The following is a 16216-nucleotide window of genomic DNA, read 5'->3' as shown; positions in this document are numbered from 1 at the left end:
AAGATACGGTAGTAGCCCTCGGAGCTGAAGAGATGAAGTCCAAAGCCGATGTCAGACTCGAGCTCACCCGAGTCGAAGCACCAAGAGGAAGGCTAGGAGCTGAAGATCGATCCGAGACCTCCCTCTTGGGTCCAACCGGTGAACCAAGAATCCTGGACCCCGTGGACGGTGCTGATGGGGTCGGAGCCGAGAGGCCAGAGGGGGCTACTGGAACCGACCTCACGGCATCCGACGGAACTGACAGCTCTGGCTCTGAAAGCCGAAAAAAGCTTGGAGGAACAGCCAAAGAGGAGGGGAGGATGGACTCCGGGGATGACTGGGCCGGAACCGAAAACAATTTAGCCAGCACCGATGGCTGGAGCAGTTTCTGCACCACTCTATCGACATCATCATCAGAGGGGGTCCTAGAGGATAAGGTCAGAGATCTGGATCTCCCTACATAGGGAGACCTATGAGACGGAGAAACCGGTCGAGGAACTGGAGACTGGCTCCGAACTAGAATACCTGGCACCGGCTCCAAGATACTGGGAGTCGATGTTGACATAGTCTGTGTACTGCCTTCTGTCGGCACCGAAGCCAGTGGAGCCGAAGAAGTAACAGTAGTTTTAGCGATTTTCTCTGGTGGCTCCGAGGAAACTGACGGAGCCAGAGAGTGCTTTTTTGTAAATTTTTTTCTCTGATTTCTTGTCCGATTTGGAAGGAGAGGATCTGAAACTAGAAGACCTCTCCAAGTCTTCTTCAAAGGAAGGTTTCAGTAGTCCTTTTAAGATAAGCTTGTTCTTCCTCTCTTACAGTATACGGGACTGAAATTGTGGCAGAACAAGCAGGATTCTTGGAGATGAATAGCCCCCAAGCAGTACACACACACTGAGTGCCCATCAGTTAATGACATCTTGTTACTACATTCTACACACTTTTTAAAGCCCGAAGGCCTGTGTTCTTTGGGATCCTTAGACATGCTGACAAGAAAACTCCACACACCACACATGGGAACACAGGAACACCCTTGCACCAAAAGCAAACACAGAAGGGCGTGGGAAACTAGAGCCTCTAACTGCCTAAACCACGGACAACTACAAGGAGGACTAGGTCCTCTAATTTAAATGGGCCTAGCCCAGGAAACAAGAGACTAACACCACAGAAACAACAAAACACCAACAAATAGGAAAAATTACAACTGGACAGTAGGGAGAACAAGGTCCTCTGACTGAAAAAAAAAACGGGCCTAGTCCGTGGAGACAAAGGGTGAACATGATACCCCACAAGGCCAACAGAACCAGCTACACAACCAGCAGAAACAATACACACAAGGTAGCTACGAAAATAGCTTTATGGTCAACAATTTGTTTAAATTTAGAAGAAAAAATTATACTTAGCCACGGCCAAGAGCGAGACCATGTCTGAGTGTAACGAGCGGCAAACGAGATCTGGGATGGATGCGTTGCAGTATGGGATACCTCTTAGCCACTTGCCAATTGAAGACTTCAAGCTACAGTACGGCCGAGTCGGAGCCGAGGTTCGGCTCTGAACCCAAGGGTAAGAATGCAGGCGTGATTGGACTACATAACATCCAAACTTTTATTTAAGAGGTATTCTCTCTCCTTCCCCAACATGTGCAAGTCCAGAGTGGAAGAAGTGTGGGTTACAAAAGTTTAGGGAAACCGGACAAAACAGCATTTAAATAAATGATGGATTTTATATGGAGAGAAGTGTGGGAATGCCATAACGGTTAAGGTCTTCACCTCATAGACAGAAGTTACAGGATTTGATCCTGACTGAGTTAGTGGTTAGGCTTGAAATGGCTCATCAGGGCAATTAACCTATCAGGCCGACTAAAAGGCCCTATTCCTTTGAGGTTGGGGGTTACATAATAGTTAAGGTGTTTACCTCACAAACACAAGGTGCAGGGTTTGATTCTCATCTTGGAGGAAAACTGAAAATGGCCCAAATGGGCAGCTAGGCTACTACTAACCTACAAACCTCTTTATACATATACATCTTATATGTGTGTGGGTGTGTGTCTGTATGCATATATGGTTCATAGGTTGATACTAGGCTATCTGCCCTAGGGCATTTCTAAGCCTAACCAGAGTGTGCTTGGCTTTCGCCACCCTTTTAGATTTGTAAACTGTGCCTATGAATAGTAGGTCACAGAATATAGTCCCTTTACGGTTAGTTTATTGTGCCTCTGTCTAGCAGGGATCCAGAAGAGATCCCGGGGGTATACTTTCGATCTCCCATCTACTCGTCAAGATTTCTCTTGAAGAGGGTTGGTGAGGGGCTCTGCCTAACCTGGACTGGGATTTTGTTCCAGAGTGATGTGAGTCTTTGGGATATGAATCTGTCCCTCCAGCATGTCCTATTTATTTCTGTGCTCAGGTTTAAGTCTCTAGAAGGTGTAGCTCTAAGGGATTTGGATTTCTTGAGGTGGAGCATGTCCATTAATTCTGGGTTGGACATGGCTTTATATGTCAGGCACAGATTGCCTCCGAGTAGGCGGTAAGCAACTGAGTAGAGCTGGAGTTTCTTTAGCCTAACTGCATAGGGCATCTGTTTGAGTCCCTTTATCCTCTTGGTGAGGTACTTTTGGGGTCTTTCCAGTTGCTGCAGGTGTCGGGTAAGGTACATCCTGAATGGGGCATTGTACTCAATTATGGGCCTGATGAGTGATGAATAGAGTGGCACAAAGACCTCTCTTGATCTAGATGTGGAACCTTTCGTGATGAGGTGGGCTATATAGAAGGTCTTTCTAACCACTTTAGCAATGTGATTGTCAAAGGAGAGATTACTATCTACTTGGGTCCCCAAATCCCTAATTACTTCCTCCATACTTAATGTGTTACCTCCTATGTGGTAGTCTGTGGGCACTTTGTTTTTCCCAAAGGGGATGACTATGCATTTTTTAGCATTTAGCTTCAGGCCATGACTTTGGCACCAGTTATCTGTCTCTGTGAGACCCTTCTGGAGTATGCTCGTGTCAGCCGGAGAGTCTATTATGGCACCCAGTTTGCAGTCATCTGCGAACTTGGTCAGCCATAGTCCTCCCGTGTTTGCCTGTACCTCAGAGAAATAAATACCGAACAAGAGAGGTCCCAGGACTGAGCCTTGTGGAACTCCACTTGTAACTGGTTTAGAGTCTGACAAGGCACCTGCAATTCTGACCATGTGGGTTCTATCCCTGTGCCAGTTTGCAACCCATCTTGTGACATAGGGGTTGATATTTAAGCTAGTGAGCTTATTTATGATACCTGAGTGGGGTATTGTGTCAAAGGCTTTTGCAAGGTTCAGATAGGCTGTGTGGACTACTTTCCCTTCGTCTATGGCCCTGGTAACTGTTTCAAAGAAGTTGACAAGGTTCAACAGGCAAGATCTCCCTTTAACAAAGTCGAACTGGGTAGGATCCAGTGTCTGAAGGTTTCCGATATCATTGTTTATGAGTTCCATGATGATACGCTCCATAGCTTTGCAGACCAGGCTAGTCAGGCTTATAGGCCGATAGTTCCTGGGGTCCATTGTGGCACCTCCCTTGTGGAGCAGGACCACCGCTGCTGTACGCCATTCCTTGGGTACATATCCTGTGGTAAGGCTGAGCTTGAACAGTGACAATGTGAGGGTTAAGTTCATCTTGTTGCTCGTTGCTTTGGAGAGGACAGCTCTCACCTGATCATCTGTGATGTCTGGGAGGTTACACTCTGTTGGGATGGGGATTTGCTCTTTTGGGGGGGAGAAATTTGCACTGAATCTGTCTGCCAGGATGTTGGCAATGTCTGTTGGTTCAGTGTATTTTTTGTCATTTTGCACTAACTCGGAGCATATCTGGGAGTTGCCGCCCAGGTTCCTGACATAACTAAAGAAGGCCTTGTGAGTGTCCTTAGTATCTTGTGCAATTTTTCTTTCGAAGCTGGCCTTAGATGATTTTATGAGGGATCATAGCTTCTTGCTCTTACTGATCAGAGATGCCTTCCCTTTTTGGGATTTTGCTTTATCATGTAGTAGCTTCCTCCTTTTGTTGTACAACTTATTTATGGCCGGGGTCCACCAGACAGGTCTCCTGCCTTTGGAGGAGTGAGTCTTAGTTTTATTTGGGATGGCACGATCCATACATTCCTGTAGGTGTCCATAGAATGCGTTTGTGAAGGATTCTGCAGTTTGAACCGTGTTTACACTGGCCCAGGGGCTTTGAAGGATACCACCTCAGTTTTGAGAAGTGTGAAGTTTGCTTTTGAGAAGTTCTTCACCGTGGTTACCTTGGCTGCGGGTGGGGACGGGATATGGATGTCCAGTGAGATTAATCTGTGGTCTGACCTTACCAGTGAGGGGTATACCACAGGTGTGGAACATAGAGTCCCTGTGTTTGTGATGACCAGATCCAATATGTTTTCCCCTCTTGTGGGGGTGGTGACCAGTTGTTGCAGAGCATTTGAGTTTATAAATTCTAGGAACCATTGGGTGAGGGTGTGTGGGCTTGAGTAGTTAACCCAGTCAATGTTTGGGTAGCTGAAGTCACCCAATACGATGGTGTTTGGAGAGACCTTCATGTTCTCCAGTGTTTTCAGGAAGGCCGAGTGAGGTTCCTGAGTTTGGGAGGGTGGTCTGTAGCAGGCTATAAACTGAAAGGCAGTTTTGCCCATTGTTAGCTGCACGTGGATGGTTTCCGTTGCTTCGTGTAGTGCTACTAACCTGGAGGTGTGGGTATTTTTGATGTATATGGATACTCCCCCTCCTTTTGTGGTTCGGTCCGAGTTTTGTGGCCAAAAAGCATGGTATGAAGTATAACCTGGTAGTGCTGGGGTGCGTTCAGGAGCCTTGAACCAGGTCTCTGTTACTGCATAGACATCGATGTTCTCCATACTGAGGAGAGTCTTGAGTGCGTGCATTTTGAGGTTTAGAATTCGGGCGTTGAGCAGCATTACCCTTAGTTTCTTTTTTCCTGTATTATCTATGGAGGTGGGTTTGTCTTTTGAGCCTTGCCTAAAAAAGGCACTATGGGGGTGGTAAGGGCTTTAGCCAGCATTCGAAAGCCCAGGGGTGACAGGTGCAAGCCGTCCCTAGCGAAGCAACGTGGCTTGTCGAGCATGTCATCCCAAGCTGACAGACACTGGATCCCCTTTGAGTGACACCAACATTTTAACCAATTGTTAAAACTTATCATTTTGTCTTTATACTGTGGCATCATTCTTGGTGAAGGTAAGATGCTACTCAAGGTCAGGGTCATACCAGCCTGGGCTACATGATCAGAGAGCTCCTCTATGTCTCTTTTCATGTAGTCCAGGGAGGTACGTCTCAGGTCATTCACACCAGTATGAACAATGACGGAGTCATATTTGTACCTGCTTTGGAGTGACCTGAGTGCATGTGTTATGTGGTGGATCCTGGCACCCGACAGACAGCTTGGTGAGTGGGACGTCAGTGTGTCTGACTACAGAGTCACCTATTACAAGTATATTTGGTGTGTTGTTTAGCCTTAAGGGCTGTGACTGTGTGGCACACTGACTTTGTGGACTATGTGATACGTGGGTATTGTTGGGGGTATCAGTTGTTTGGGTGTCTGCTTTGGAGGTCTCTGCTGCTTAGGCAGATTTTTATTTAGAGCCTCCGAGTATGTTTTTGTGCGTTTATGTGTTTGGATTGTTATTGCTATAGGTCTATGTGAGACTGGATTTGTGATGTGTGCGGTTACCTTCTTCTCCTGATTGACTGTGACAGTCATGGGTCGAGAGAGCTCAGCCTCCAGTTTGGCAATATAGTTGCATCTCTCACATGTATTTGAGCTTGTTGGGAGGAGGAGAGGGTTGTCTGTGTACATAAGGCAGTTGTAACACTGCCTTAAGATTCCCATATTTACCAGCTGGACTGGAGAGTACACATGAAACTGACCTTTGGACATGTCAGGATATTTATGATTTTTACTTTTGACTGATCAAGGAGGATCAGTTAAGTATTTAGAAGAGTATATGAGGGGATTTAGTGCTTTAAGTTTCTTCTAAGTGCAAGTGAGAGGCTATAAAGTGAGAATAGAGTGCTTCTTTTGAGATACAGATCAGTTCCAAGGGAAAAAGTGAAGAGCAGATTTTGTGGAGCAGGTAATAGTTTAAACCTGTTTAGGCGGCGCTGCGCCATGCGCAAAGCCGTGCCAAATCAGGTTTAAACAGGGGACTTGAAAGAGCTAGGAATTAGCCCAAAACGGCCAATAAACAACAAGATCTTGTGCTGAGGTCACTCCTCCAGGGACAGATAGGCTGCTCAAAGCTCCCCACTCCCACTGGTGAACAAAGAAGCTTCCTTCTATCCAAATAAGGTAATGGGCAACACAGGAACTATTCTAAAGTCCAGACTACAGCAATACCTGTATTAGGGACTATTCTAGCTCAGGAAAGGCGGGAAAACAAGGATTTTTTTTGTTTTGTTCTTTTTTTTAAACAGGCAACATAGAATGCACAGAAAATACTTTACACAGGCTAGCGCACTTGAGTGGGCAGCCTCAACAGTTAAATCAACAAAAAGACAAACTTTAAAGTGCAGGTATTAATTAAATACAAAAACAAGCTAAAATCTAGCAAAAGAGCAGTTTTTATTCGCTTTTCAGCGAGAATAGACAGTCACAAAGGTAAAGGCAGTAAAAGGTACTTAAAATCACGTAGCAGTCACTCTTTTTCGTCTCTCTGCTGCCACTCTGCAGGACCACGAGGAGCTTGCTGAGTCGGAAACAAGCGCAAAAACCACGCCAAAGCAGGTTTTTAAACAGGGGACTTGAAAGAGCTAGGAATTAGCCCAAAACGGCCAATAAACAAAAAGATTCTGTGCTGAGATCACTCCTCCAGGGACAGATAGGCTGCTCAAAGCTCCCCACTCCCACTGGTGAACAAAGAAGCTTCCTTCTGTCCAAGTAAGGAAATGGGCAACACAGGAACTATTATACCAGAATACAGCAATATCTGTGTTAGGGACTATTCTAGCTCAGGAAAGGTGGGAAAACAAGGAATTTTTTTGTTTTTTTTTTTCTTTTTTTTAAACAGGCAACAGAGAATGCACAGAAAATATGTATATGTTTGTGTATGTGACAGAGTACAGAAAGGTCAGAAAATTCAATCAATGAAAAGAAATGAAAAACTGCATAACTGCCCAAACCAATGGGCTTGAAAACAAGTACAATGTACAATGTAAACACTTCAAAATGTAACCCAGTTCCCCTTCCCAGTACCATTTTTCCCAAGCATCAGTGTATTTATGGCACTCTTTTCTGATCACCTTCTGCAATAACTACTTTCTCCATTGCTCCTTTCAGCCTCACTTCCAGTCTATCTGCAATAACTACTTTCTCCATTGCTCCTTTCAGCCTCACTTCCAGTCTATCCTTCCAGGTGGGCCACCTGATTTTCAAAAGAGTGTTGCACGAGGAGTGGATGGACAGGGGAAGTAAAACAGCTGGCGGAAAAAGCCATTAATTATACAGTGTGCTAGTCAGGAATGCTAAAAGTACAGAGAGGCATCATGTGTACTGAAAGTAAGGGAGACACACTTGCAGCACCTTTATGTGTGCATCCTGCCATTTTGGTTTGCCTACTGTTGTGCACCTGTACCTTTTTTTCTCCTACTAAGCTCTTGGCTTTCTTCGCAGATCACATAGGAGTACTATAGATCCCATATCACCTTACACAGCACTGCAGACAAACACCATACCTCTGTGACACCAGGCTACCAAATCCTTAAACATGGAGCAGACTTCTGACAGGGCTGTAACATATTTAGACTCACTAGAAAATTTAAAAGTAACAGGTTTTAAAATGTGTTGAGTCAGCAGGGAGAATCTTGCAAAAACAACATAGAGGATATAAGCACAAGTAAACTTAACATCAAGTCTAGTGAAAGATGCTCTGGCATTAATTCCCAGATTTTCAGTGACCATTCCATAGTGGTTGTGTTACGTACCCACTTAAGTGCAATGACAAAGCAAACTAATACAAACTTACATACAACAGACTAGAAAATTACCTCAAAGTAAAGCAAAACATCATTTGGTGCTCTGAGGTTGCTTTCTCTGACTTGTTATATAATATGCTATGTACTCACCAGGTGCAGGCGGAAGTGGATTTGGGGGACTTGGATTATCTGGACCTGCATCATCTGCATTGATAGGTTCAACCTTGTGACTCCGTTTGAACCTGAACATGGAGGGTTTCTTTTTTGCGCTATCTGTTAAAAATGCAAATACAATACATTTATTTTTACATAAATATTCTTTTGCAGCAATTACACCATTAAGTGCAATACAAGTAGGTCTGACATCTTTTACCTTAGTAAAACTAGTTAAAATACTGTTTTTTTCACATGAAGAACATCCTTTAAAATGATCTATAGGAAAACCCTTTCATCCACAGTATGTCTACTTACCAGCATAATGACATTCCACAGCACAGAAGGATGAAACCGTCTTTCAAATGCAGCTGACCAAAACCTGACTAGTGGGTTGAGGGGTAGGGGTGTGGGAATGAAAAGCTGACGCTGACCTACCTATCTGAGGAGAAGGCTGCAGTCCAGCACTCTGCTACCCTTCATGGGACCTGTGCGGGAATGTGCATGCTCACAGGGGAAGACAGTGTAGGGCCTCATATGTGCAAGCTCATACATCCGCTGCCTGAGGAGGGATTAGGGTTACATCTACAAGAATCCTGACAGCTGTATGGTTGACAGCCATGCATAATCAGCTGTCACTCCACAGGATTGGATAGGCTATTTTATCAAGGAAGAGATAATGGTAAAAAAAAAAAGTGCAAAAACTGTAGACATTTCACCAAAGTTGTCATCTAGAAGTGCTGGCAGAAAGAAAGAAAAAGCAGAAGAACTAAAAAAAGAAAAAAAGGAAGAGTTAGCACATTAAACATATTAAATTTACTGAAACTGTGGAACAGCATGGTGGATAAGAAGAGGGTGAGACCGTGCAACAAGGAGAAATGAGTAATACGGCTGCAGAAAGAATGACAGTTTGGTAGTTTGAATACAAACTGTATAAAAGCTAGAACAAGAACAGACTGGTGTAGGAATACTAATGACAATTACAAGCTCACTCAAATGTGGCTTTAAGTAACTCTACAGAAAGCATTTTTAATTAGCTTGAGGGATACACACACACACACAAGGCATTAACAACACAGACCAAAACCATGACATGGGGGGGGGGGGGGGGGTAAAGTGAAATTATTAAAAATATGGGTTGTGGGATTTTCAAAATTCAATACAAATACTAAAAAGGAATGAAAGTTATTATTATTATTATTATTAACAGCAGCAGCTGTGGAAAACTGATAGAAGGATGAAATCCTCTTGTGCCTTAACATGATTACAGACATAGAAAAGAAAGTATCTGTGGCTACGTAAAACAGAAAATAAATATGCCACTGAAAATCAGACGTAGAATGATGAATACTGTAGCACTTTGCAAGGAAACAATAAGAAATGAGAAGTACCAAGCAGGCTCAGAGTGTGCAGGGATTAATTAAACAAAAACGTTTGGTGTAAAAGACAACTGTATGCTATCAGGGATTAATTAAACAAAAACGTTTGGTGTAAAAGACAAACACAACTGTATGCTATCAGGGATTAATTAAACAAAAACGTTTGGTGTAAAAGACAAAGACAACTGTATGCTATCAGGGATTAATTAAACAAAAACGTTTGGTGTAAAAGACAAACACAACTGTATGCTATCAGGGATTAATTAAACAAAAACGTTTGGTGTAAAAGACAAAGACAACTGTATGCTATCAGGGATTAATTAAACAAAAACGTTTGGTGTAAACGACAAACACAACTGTATGCTATCAGAGATTAATTAAACAAAAACGTTTGGTGTAAAAGACAAAGACAACTGTATGCTATCAGGGATTAATTAAACAAAAACGTTTGGTGTAAAAGACAAAGACAACTGTATGCTATCAGGGATTAATTAAACAAAAACGTTTGGTGTAAAAGACAAAGACAACTGTATGCTATCAGGGATTAATTAAACAAAAACGTTTGGTGTAAAAGACAAAGACAACTGTATGCTATCAGGGATTAATTAAACAAAAACGTTTGGTGTAAAAGACAACTGTATGCTATCAGGGATTAATTAAACAAAAACGTTTGGTGTAAAAGACAACTGTATGCCATCAGGGATTAATTAAACAAAAATGTTTGGTGTAAAAGACAAAGACAACTGTATGCTATCAGGGATTAATTAAACAAAAACGTTTGGTGTAAAAGACAAAGACAACTGTATGCTGTCAGGGATTAATTAAACAAAAACGTTTGGTGTAAAAGACGACTGTATGCTATCAGGGATTAATTAAACAAAAACATTTGGTGTAAAAGACAAAGACAACTGTATGCTATTAAAGGAAAAACAAACAGCAGGTAATTTCTCTTATTTAAAGCAAAGGACTCTGCATATACAGAAAAACTGAGTATACACGTCCCCGTGTCTGTGCTCTTATTTCTTGCCATAGCCCACAAAAGGTGTGTGCGCTGTGTGTGACAGATTAGCATACTGTCCAGGGTTAGCTTCTCAGATCTGCATTCGGGGACTGGAAGAATAGCCTCCTGCCCCCCTGTGGAAAAGTAGCTACTGGACAATAACTGCATGAATGTTAAAAGCAGTGTGAGAGACAACGTAGTAAAACAAATGTGTTGAATACAGTTTAAGAAAGAAATCATATACAAAGCGGTGAATGATTTGGGAAAAATGGAAATGAGGTTTCAACAGAGCTAAATTAATGCAACAATGGTTTGGCAAAGCATTTTAATCAGGAAATTCAAAGGCAGAAAAAATCTGATGACTGTAAGAGAATACATACTAAAGATGAAACAAATGCAGATGTCAATTGTGAGCTTATATGCAACAAACCAACTGACATCAGACATGAAGTCTTTTATGGTAAGTATTAGGAACAAAAGACACTGCTTGGTGGAACCAAGCATCTGGGATGTCTGTCTGCAGACCAAGGAGCAATAAGCATTTAGAAGCATAAAAGTAAATGGCGGATAAAGCCAAGGTACCCATCAAGTAGCACATGCAACAGTAGTGTGGTACGGGAAGCAGAAAAGAAAATCAAAGAATAGAGTCTAACACGAAGATAGGTGCACAAACAATGGAGACAACAACATGTCAACAATGGAGACAACAACATGTCAACAATGGAGACAACAACATGTCAAGATCTTTATAGGTTCATAGGCAGGTACTAGGAGAGTCTAACACGAAGATAGGTGCACAAACAATGGAGACAACAACATGTCAACAATGGAGACAACAACATGTCAACAATGGAGACAACAACATGTCAAGATCTTTATAGGTTCACAAACAATGGAGACAACAACATGTCAAGATCTTTATAGGTTCATAGGCAGGTACTAGGCTATCGGCCCTGAGGCCTATATAAGCCTAGAAAAAAACGTTTCCTGGCTTTCACCACCCAAGAAAATTATTTTCCTGTGCCCCAAGTGATCCCTGAGGTGAATTTTCTATTTCTCATCCAGTTGTCAAAATTTTTCTTAAAGAGGGCCAATGAGGAGCTTTGCTTGACATGAATGGGTAGTTTGTTCCAGAGTACGGAAATTCTCTGGGACAGGAATCTATCCTTCCAGCATGTTCTGTTTATTGTGGTAACAAGGTTTAGGTCCTTGGAGCATGTGATTCGGATCTTTAATCCAACACTCTCTATAATACAAATGTGCAAATGATATGAAACTTACAGTAAAAGGCTGAAAACAGCCACTGAAAAAAGCAGAAAGGTGATAAAGAAACTTCAGAAAATGGATACTAGGTTTAAAATGTGAACACACTGAATGCAATGCATGAAGAATATAAAGCAGAAAACCAAATAACTGGACACTGACATGCACAGCACAAGTGAATACAGAATTCTGATCTGGAAACAATATCAAAAAGCTGTTTTATATAATGAGAAACAGAAAATGTTATGAAAAATAACTTCATTTTCTCATAAGTGGTAAGGTGGAGTTACACAAAATTAATCCCTGTTTAAATACGTTAAAAAAACAACAGTGGGTATGGATACAGAGGATGGCAACAACAGTGTGTTAAAGAGAGTAGAGAGACTTTTTTTAAACTCCAGGCATTCCAAGTTTTCGTTAGACTACAATCCTCACTGCATCACTAGCCTGTTGAAGAGCTCCTTTATCAGAGGGATGTGGCTGCCCATTTCTTGGGTGCCTTAGTCATATGCACTCATATTAAAAAGGTTAAAGTGAGGAGACTCAGGGTGTGACTGAAGAGGCAGCATGGATGTGGCGGGATTAGGGCATTATCGATTATGGACAGGAGGTGGGGAATAAAGCAATGAACCTGGCTGAACAGAACTGCGGTTCAAACTTTCCGACTATCTGCCTGACACAGCCTTTCAATTCAGTCATCAAAAATCTCTTCGGAGCATTCAGGGGCCCTGTTATCGTACTCACTACATTTCATTAACTTCACAGTGGTTGACAACCGGACAGATATCACCGTTCTGTTTTTCTACACTACGGCCATTCTTACCTGCTTAAACGAAGACTCCACAGTGTATGTTTTACTTATTTTTCCACTCTGTTGTTTGCATAGTTTTCTTACAACTTGCCAGGGAGTGCACACTACTGGAGCCCCCCTCCGTCGGTTCCCTCTCAGTGCTTAATTATTTAGTTAAAACAACAAAAAACGAAACAGATGTAATCCCCTCAAACAGTTTAATAATGTAAGCGCTTTCGTTTAGATAAATTTCCAAACTTCTTCAGACATCTTATTAAAAAATGCTGACACTTTTTATACATTGCAATAAAAACGTCATCGCCCAATCAGCTTTATCAATGATCAAATTAATTAAACATTAAAGCTACAGACCACAAAAAAATTCAAGTCGCTTTAAACTATATACTGTAATCATAAATAATTACAACCATAAATATGCATATAAATAAAGATTTAATTGTTCTATAACATATTAAAATCCATATAAAAATTACTTAAACTTTTTAAACTTTTTGAACTATAAAGTCAGATACTTACTAAAAACCACTAAAAGACAGCAATTCATAAGGCTCATAAGTTTCACTTATATAAATACATACCATTCACCTGTTTAGTGCTTTAAGTTTCAAGGTACACATAATAGAGGCATACTCGTTGAGGCCTGGGAAAATATGTGCAAATGTCCGAATTTGCCATAAAAGTTCATTTTCCTCTAATTTTAACTCCTAAGGCCCCCCTCTTTTAATATATTGCTCTTGATGTAAAATAGTAAAAAGGAACCTATGAGTAGGATGTTCTAATGTATGCCTGTTCAACAACAACGAAGGAAGCAAAATCGTCTAAGGAGGTAGCTTACGGCTCCCTCGAGAATCCATTCAACTTAGTAAGTACACAAGGAGACTTTAAAGTGTTTAATTACACTGACTTCTGCACAGACACTAAATATGCTGACCTGTTGTCTAAGGGATTATCATTTATCCCAGATAAAAAAGCTGATTAGCAAGAACAATCTTAAATTTAAAAACATTTGTTCGCAAATTAAATTCATCTGTTGTCATGGGCAATACTCCTGCTTTAACCATTGATTTAAAAGTCTCTAGTTTATCTAACCCACTATTACATGCAACCTCAGCATTATTTGAACGCATTTGCAAAATAGACTTACGAGCTGGTTTATATAGAGACAATGGTAATCATTTGAATGTTAATATGATTCCTGAAGAATTTAATTTTTTGTTATCTCTAAAGCTACATAAAATCAGAGTTATGAAGCCCGATAAGAGCGGAGGTCTTATATTTATGCATGACAGTGATTATATACAGAAAATGCTCAACGTTTTGAATGGCGATTGTTATTGTTTAACTAGCATTAATGAAGTCAATATTGCTTATAAGCAAATACATAGTACCATCAATGATTTGTTTTTGGAGGGAAGTATTTGTTTAGACACCATGCATTATTTGACAATGGCAGCACCAAAAACACCTGTTATATTTGGGTCCCCTAAGATTCATAAAAATGTATCTGACCCACCTTTTAGATCAATAGTAGATGGGAGGGGATCAATTACGTATGCTAGTGCCAAATATGTGGATAGCAAGCTTAAGCCAATTATTAAAAATGAAAAACAAATATGTCCAGATTTGTGGGGATTTTTTAATGGTATCATCATGTTAAATTTTAATGATAATAATTTTCTAACGGTGGACATAAAAGATTTGTACACCGTGATCCCACAGGACCTGGGGTTAGAGTGGGTTAGAGCTTTGCTAACTGCAAAAGGTATAGAGAACAATGAAGCATATGTTTTAGAAACATTATTGCAGTTAGTGCTTGCCAACAATTTTATGCTGTTTAATGGTTAAATGTATAAACAAATATCAGGTGTTGCTATGGGTGCACCATGTGGTGGCAACTTTGCTAATTGCGTTTTAGCATACTGGGAACATGAATTTCTTTTCCAAGATCATACAGCCTGGTGTATATGATATCAGGACGATATGTTGTTTATTTGGAGACGAGATGCTGCTTCCATCTCTCCTTTTATTGAAGAGATTAAAAAACTAACTCGTTTTTTAAACTTCACCTTCCAGTTTGAAACTGAATCTATCAATTTTCTGGATGTTTTAATATCTAAAGATAGGAATAATAGATATAAAACGTTATTTACAGAAAACCGACTTATTCAAACACATTTTTGCATTTCTCAAGCAGGCATCCTTTTCATCAGAAGAAAGCAGTAATAAAAGGACAGTTGGCAAGGGCTGCTAGGATTTCTTTAGAAGACTACTTTCATGCAGAAAGTAGCTTGCTTAAAGGTATGTTTTATAGAAGAGGATACCCTGACAATGTATTTAATCAAATCTATAGGGAAGTTTCAATGAAGAGAAATATTGGGCATTTTAAGCCCATATTGAATAAGGGGTATAATATATCAGTGGACATTCTTGATAACACCATCACTGAAAATTCAAAAATAGCTAGCATGGGTTCCATGTTTATAACAACATATTCGATCAATGCAAGAATGATCTCAGGCATACTATATAAGAACAGGGCCTTGATCTCAGAAGATACATTTATTAATAAAATCTTGAAAAATCCTTGCATATAACATATAGGCGTGCACAAAATCTGAAGAACTTATTGGAGTTGCAAAGCACGGTAGTAAGAAATGGGGGCATGTCTAAGTGTGGACGATGTCATCAATGCCAATATGTACAAATTGGCAATAGAATCAACATTAGAGACACACAATATCAGATAAGTAGGAAATTTAACTGTGAGTGAAAGGGGATTGTTTATGTGGCACTGTGTCAACAGTGCCAGTACTTTTATATAGGAAAAACAGAGAGAACATTGAGACAAAGAATTTACGAACATGTCTATCATATTTGTAAAGGACACACCATAAATGCCTTGGCTGGGCATACGTTAGAACATCCTACTCATAGGTTCCTTTTTACTACTTTACATCAAGAGCAATATAATAAAAGAGGGGGGCCTTGGGAGTTAAAATTAGAGGAAAATGAACTTTTGTGGCAAATTCAGACATTTGCACATATTTTCCCAGGCCTCATCGAATATGCCTCTATTATGTATACCTTGAAACTTAAAGCACTAAACAGGTGAATGGTATGTGAAGCTTATGAGCCTTATGAATTGCTGTCTTTTAGTGGTTTTTAGTAAGTATCTGACTTTATAGTTTAAAAAGTTTAGATAAATAATTTTTATATGGATTTTAATGTTATAGAACAATTAAATCTTTATTTATATGCATATTTATGGTTGTAATATTTATGATTATAGTATATAGTTTAAAGCAACTTGAATTGTTTATAGTCTGTAGCTTTAATGTTTAATTAATTGGATCATTGATAAGTTGATTGGGCGATGACATTTTTATTGCAATGTATATAAACTGCTTGCATTTTTTAATAAGATGTCTGAAGAAGTTTGGAAATTTATCTAAATGAAAGCGCTTACATTATTAACTGTTTGAGGAGATTACAGCTGTTTTGTTTTTTTTGTTTTTATAGTTTTGTCGTTTTGTGTCTTAATTATTTAGTTGGTGTCCTGGCTTTCCTCACCCCTTTTTCCCCTTAGAGATTGCCTTTCTGTTTTAATCTCTTTTCTCCATTGTTGGTACAGGGTTAAATATTTTATATTAACCTCCCAGTTTTGCTGGAATACCTGTGTTTTTTATCTTC

At 40.3% G+C, this 16216-nt stretch overlaps 1 protein-coding gene across 2 annotated transcripts in view; it reads right to left on the bottom strand.

Annotated features, from left to right (window-relative positions):
* The window catches only part of ARL13B (ADP ribosylation factor like GTPase 13B), a 1170737-nt gene that overhangs the window by 129357 nt on the left and 1025164 nt on the right, over positions 1–16216 (bottom strand). For both annotated transcript variants that reach the window (XM_044072157.1, XM_044072156.1), the window contains exon 9: positions 8071–8193. In XM_044072157.1, coding sequence (XP_043928092.1) covers positions 8071–8193 — 123 coding nt within the window. The remainder of the gene's footprint in view (positions 1–8070; positions 8194–16216) is intronic.

This window comes from Protopterus annectens, chromosome 5.part0, assembly GCF_019279795.1.
Source record: "Protopterus annectens isolate FY-2018-M chromosome 5.part0, PAN1.0, whole genome shotgun sequence".
Taxonomy (NCBI): domain Eukaryota; kingdom Metazoa; phylum Chordata; order Ceratodontiformes; family Protopteridae; genus Protopterus; species Protopterus annectens.
The sequence above is the reverse complement of the archived record's forward strand: the minus strand, read 5'-3'. Positions and strand labels throughout refer to the sequence as shown.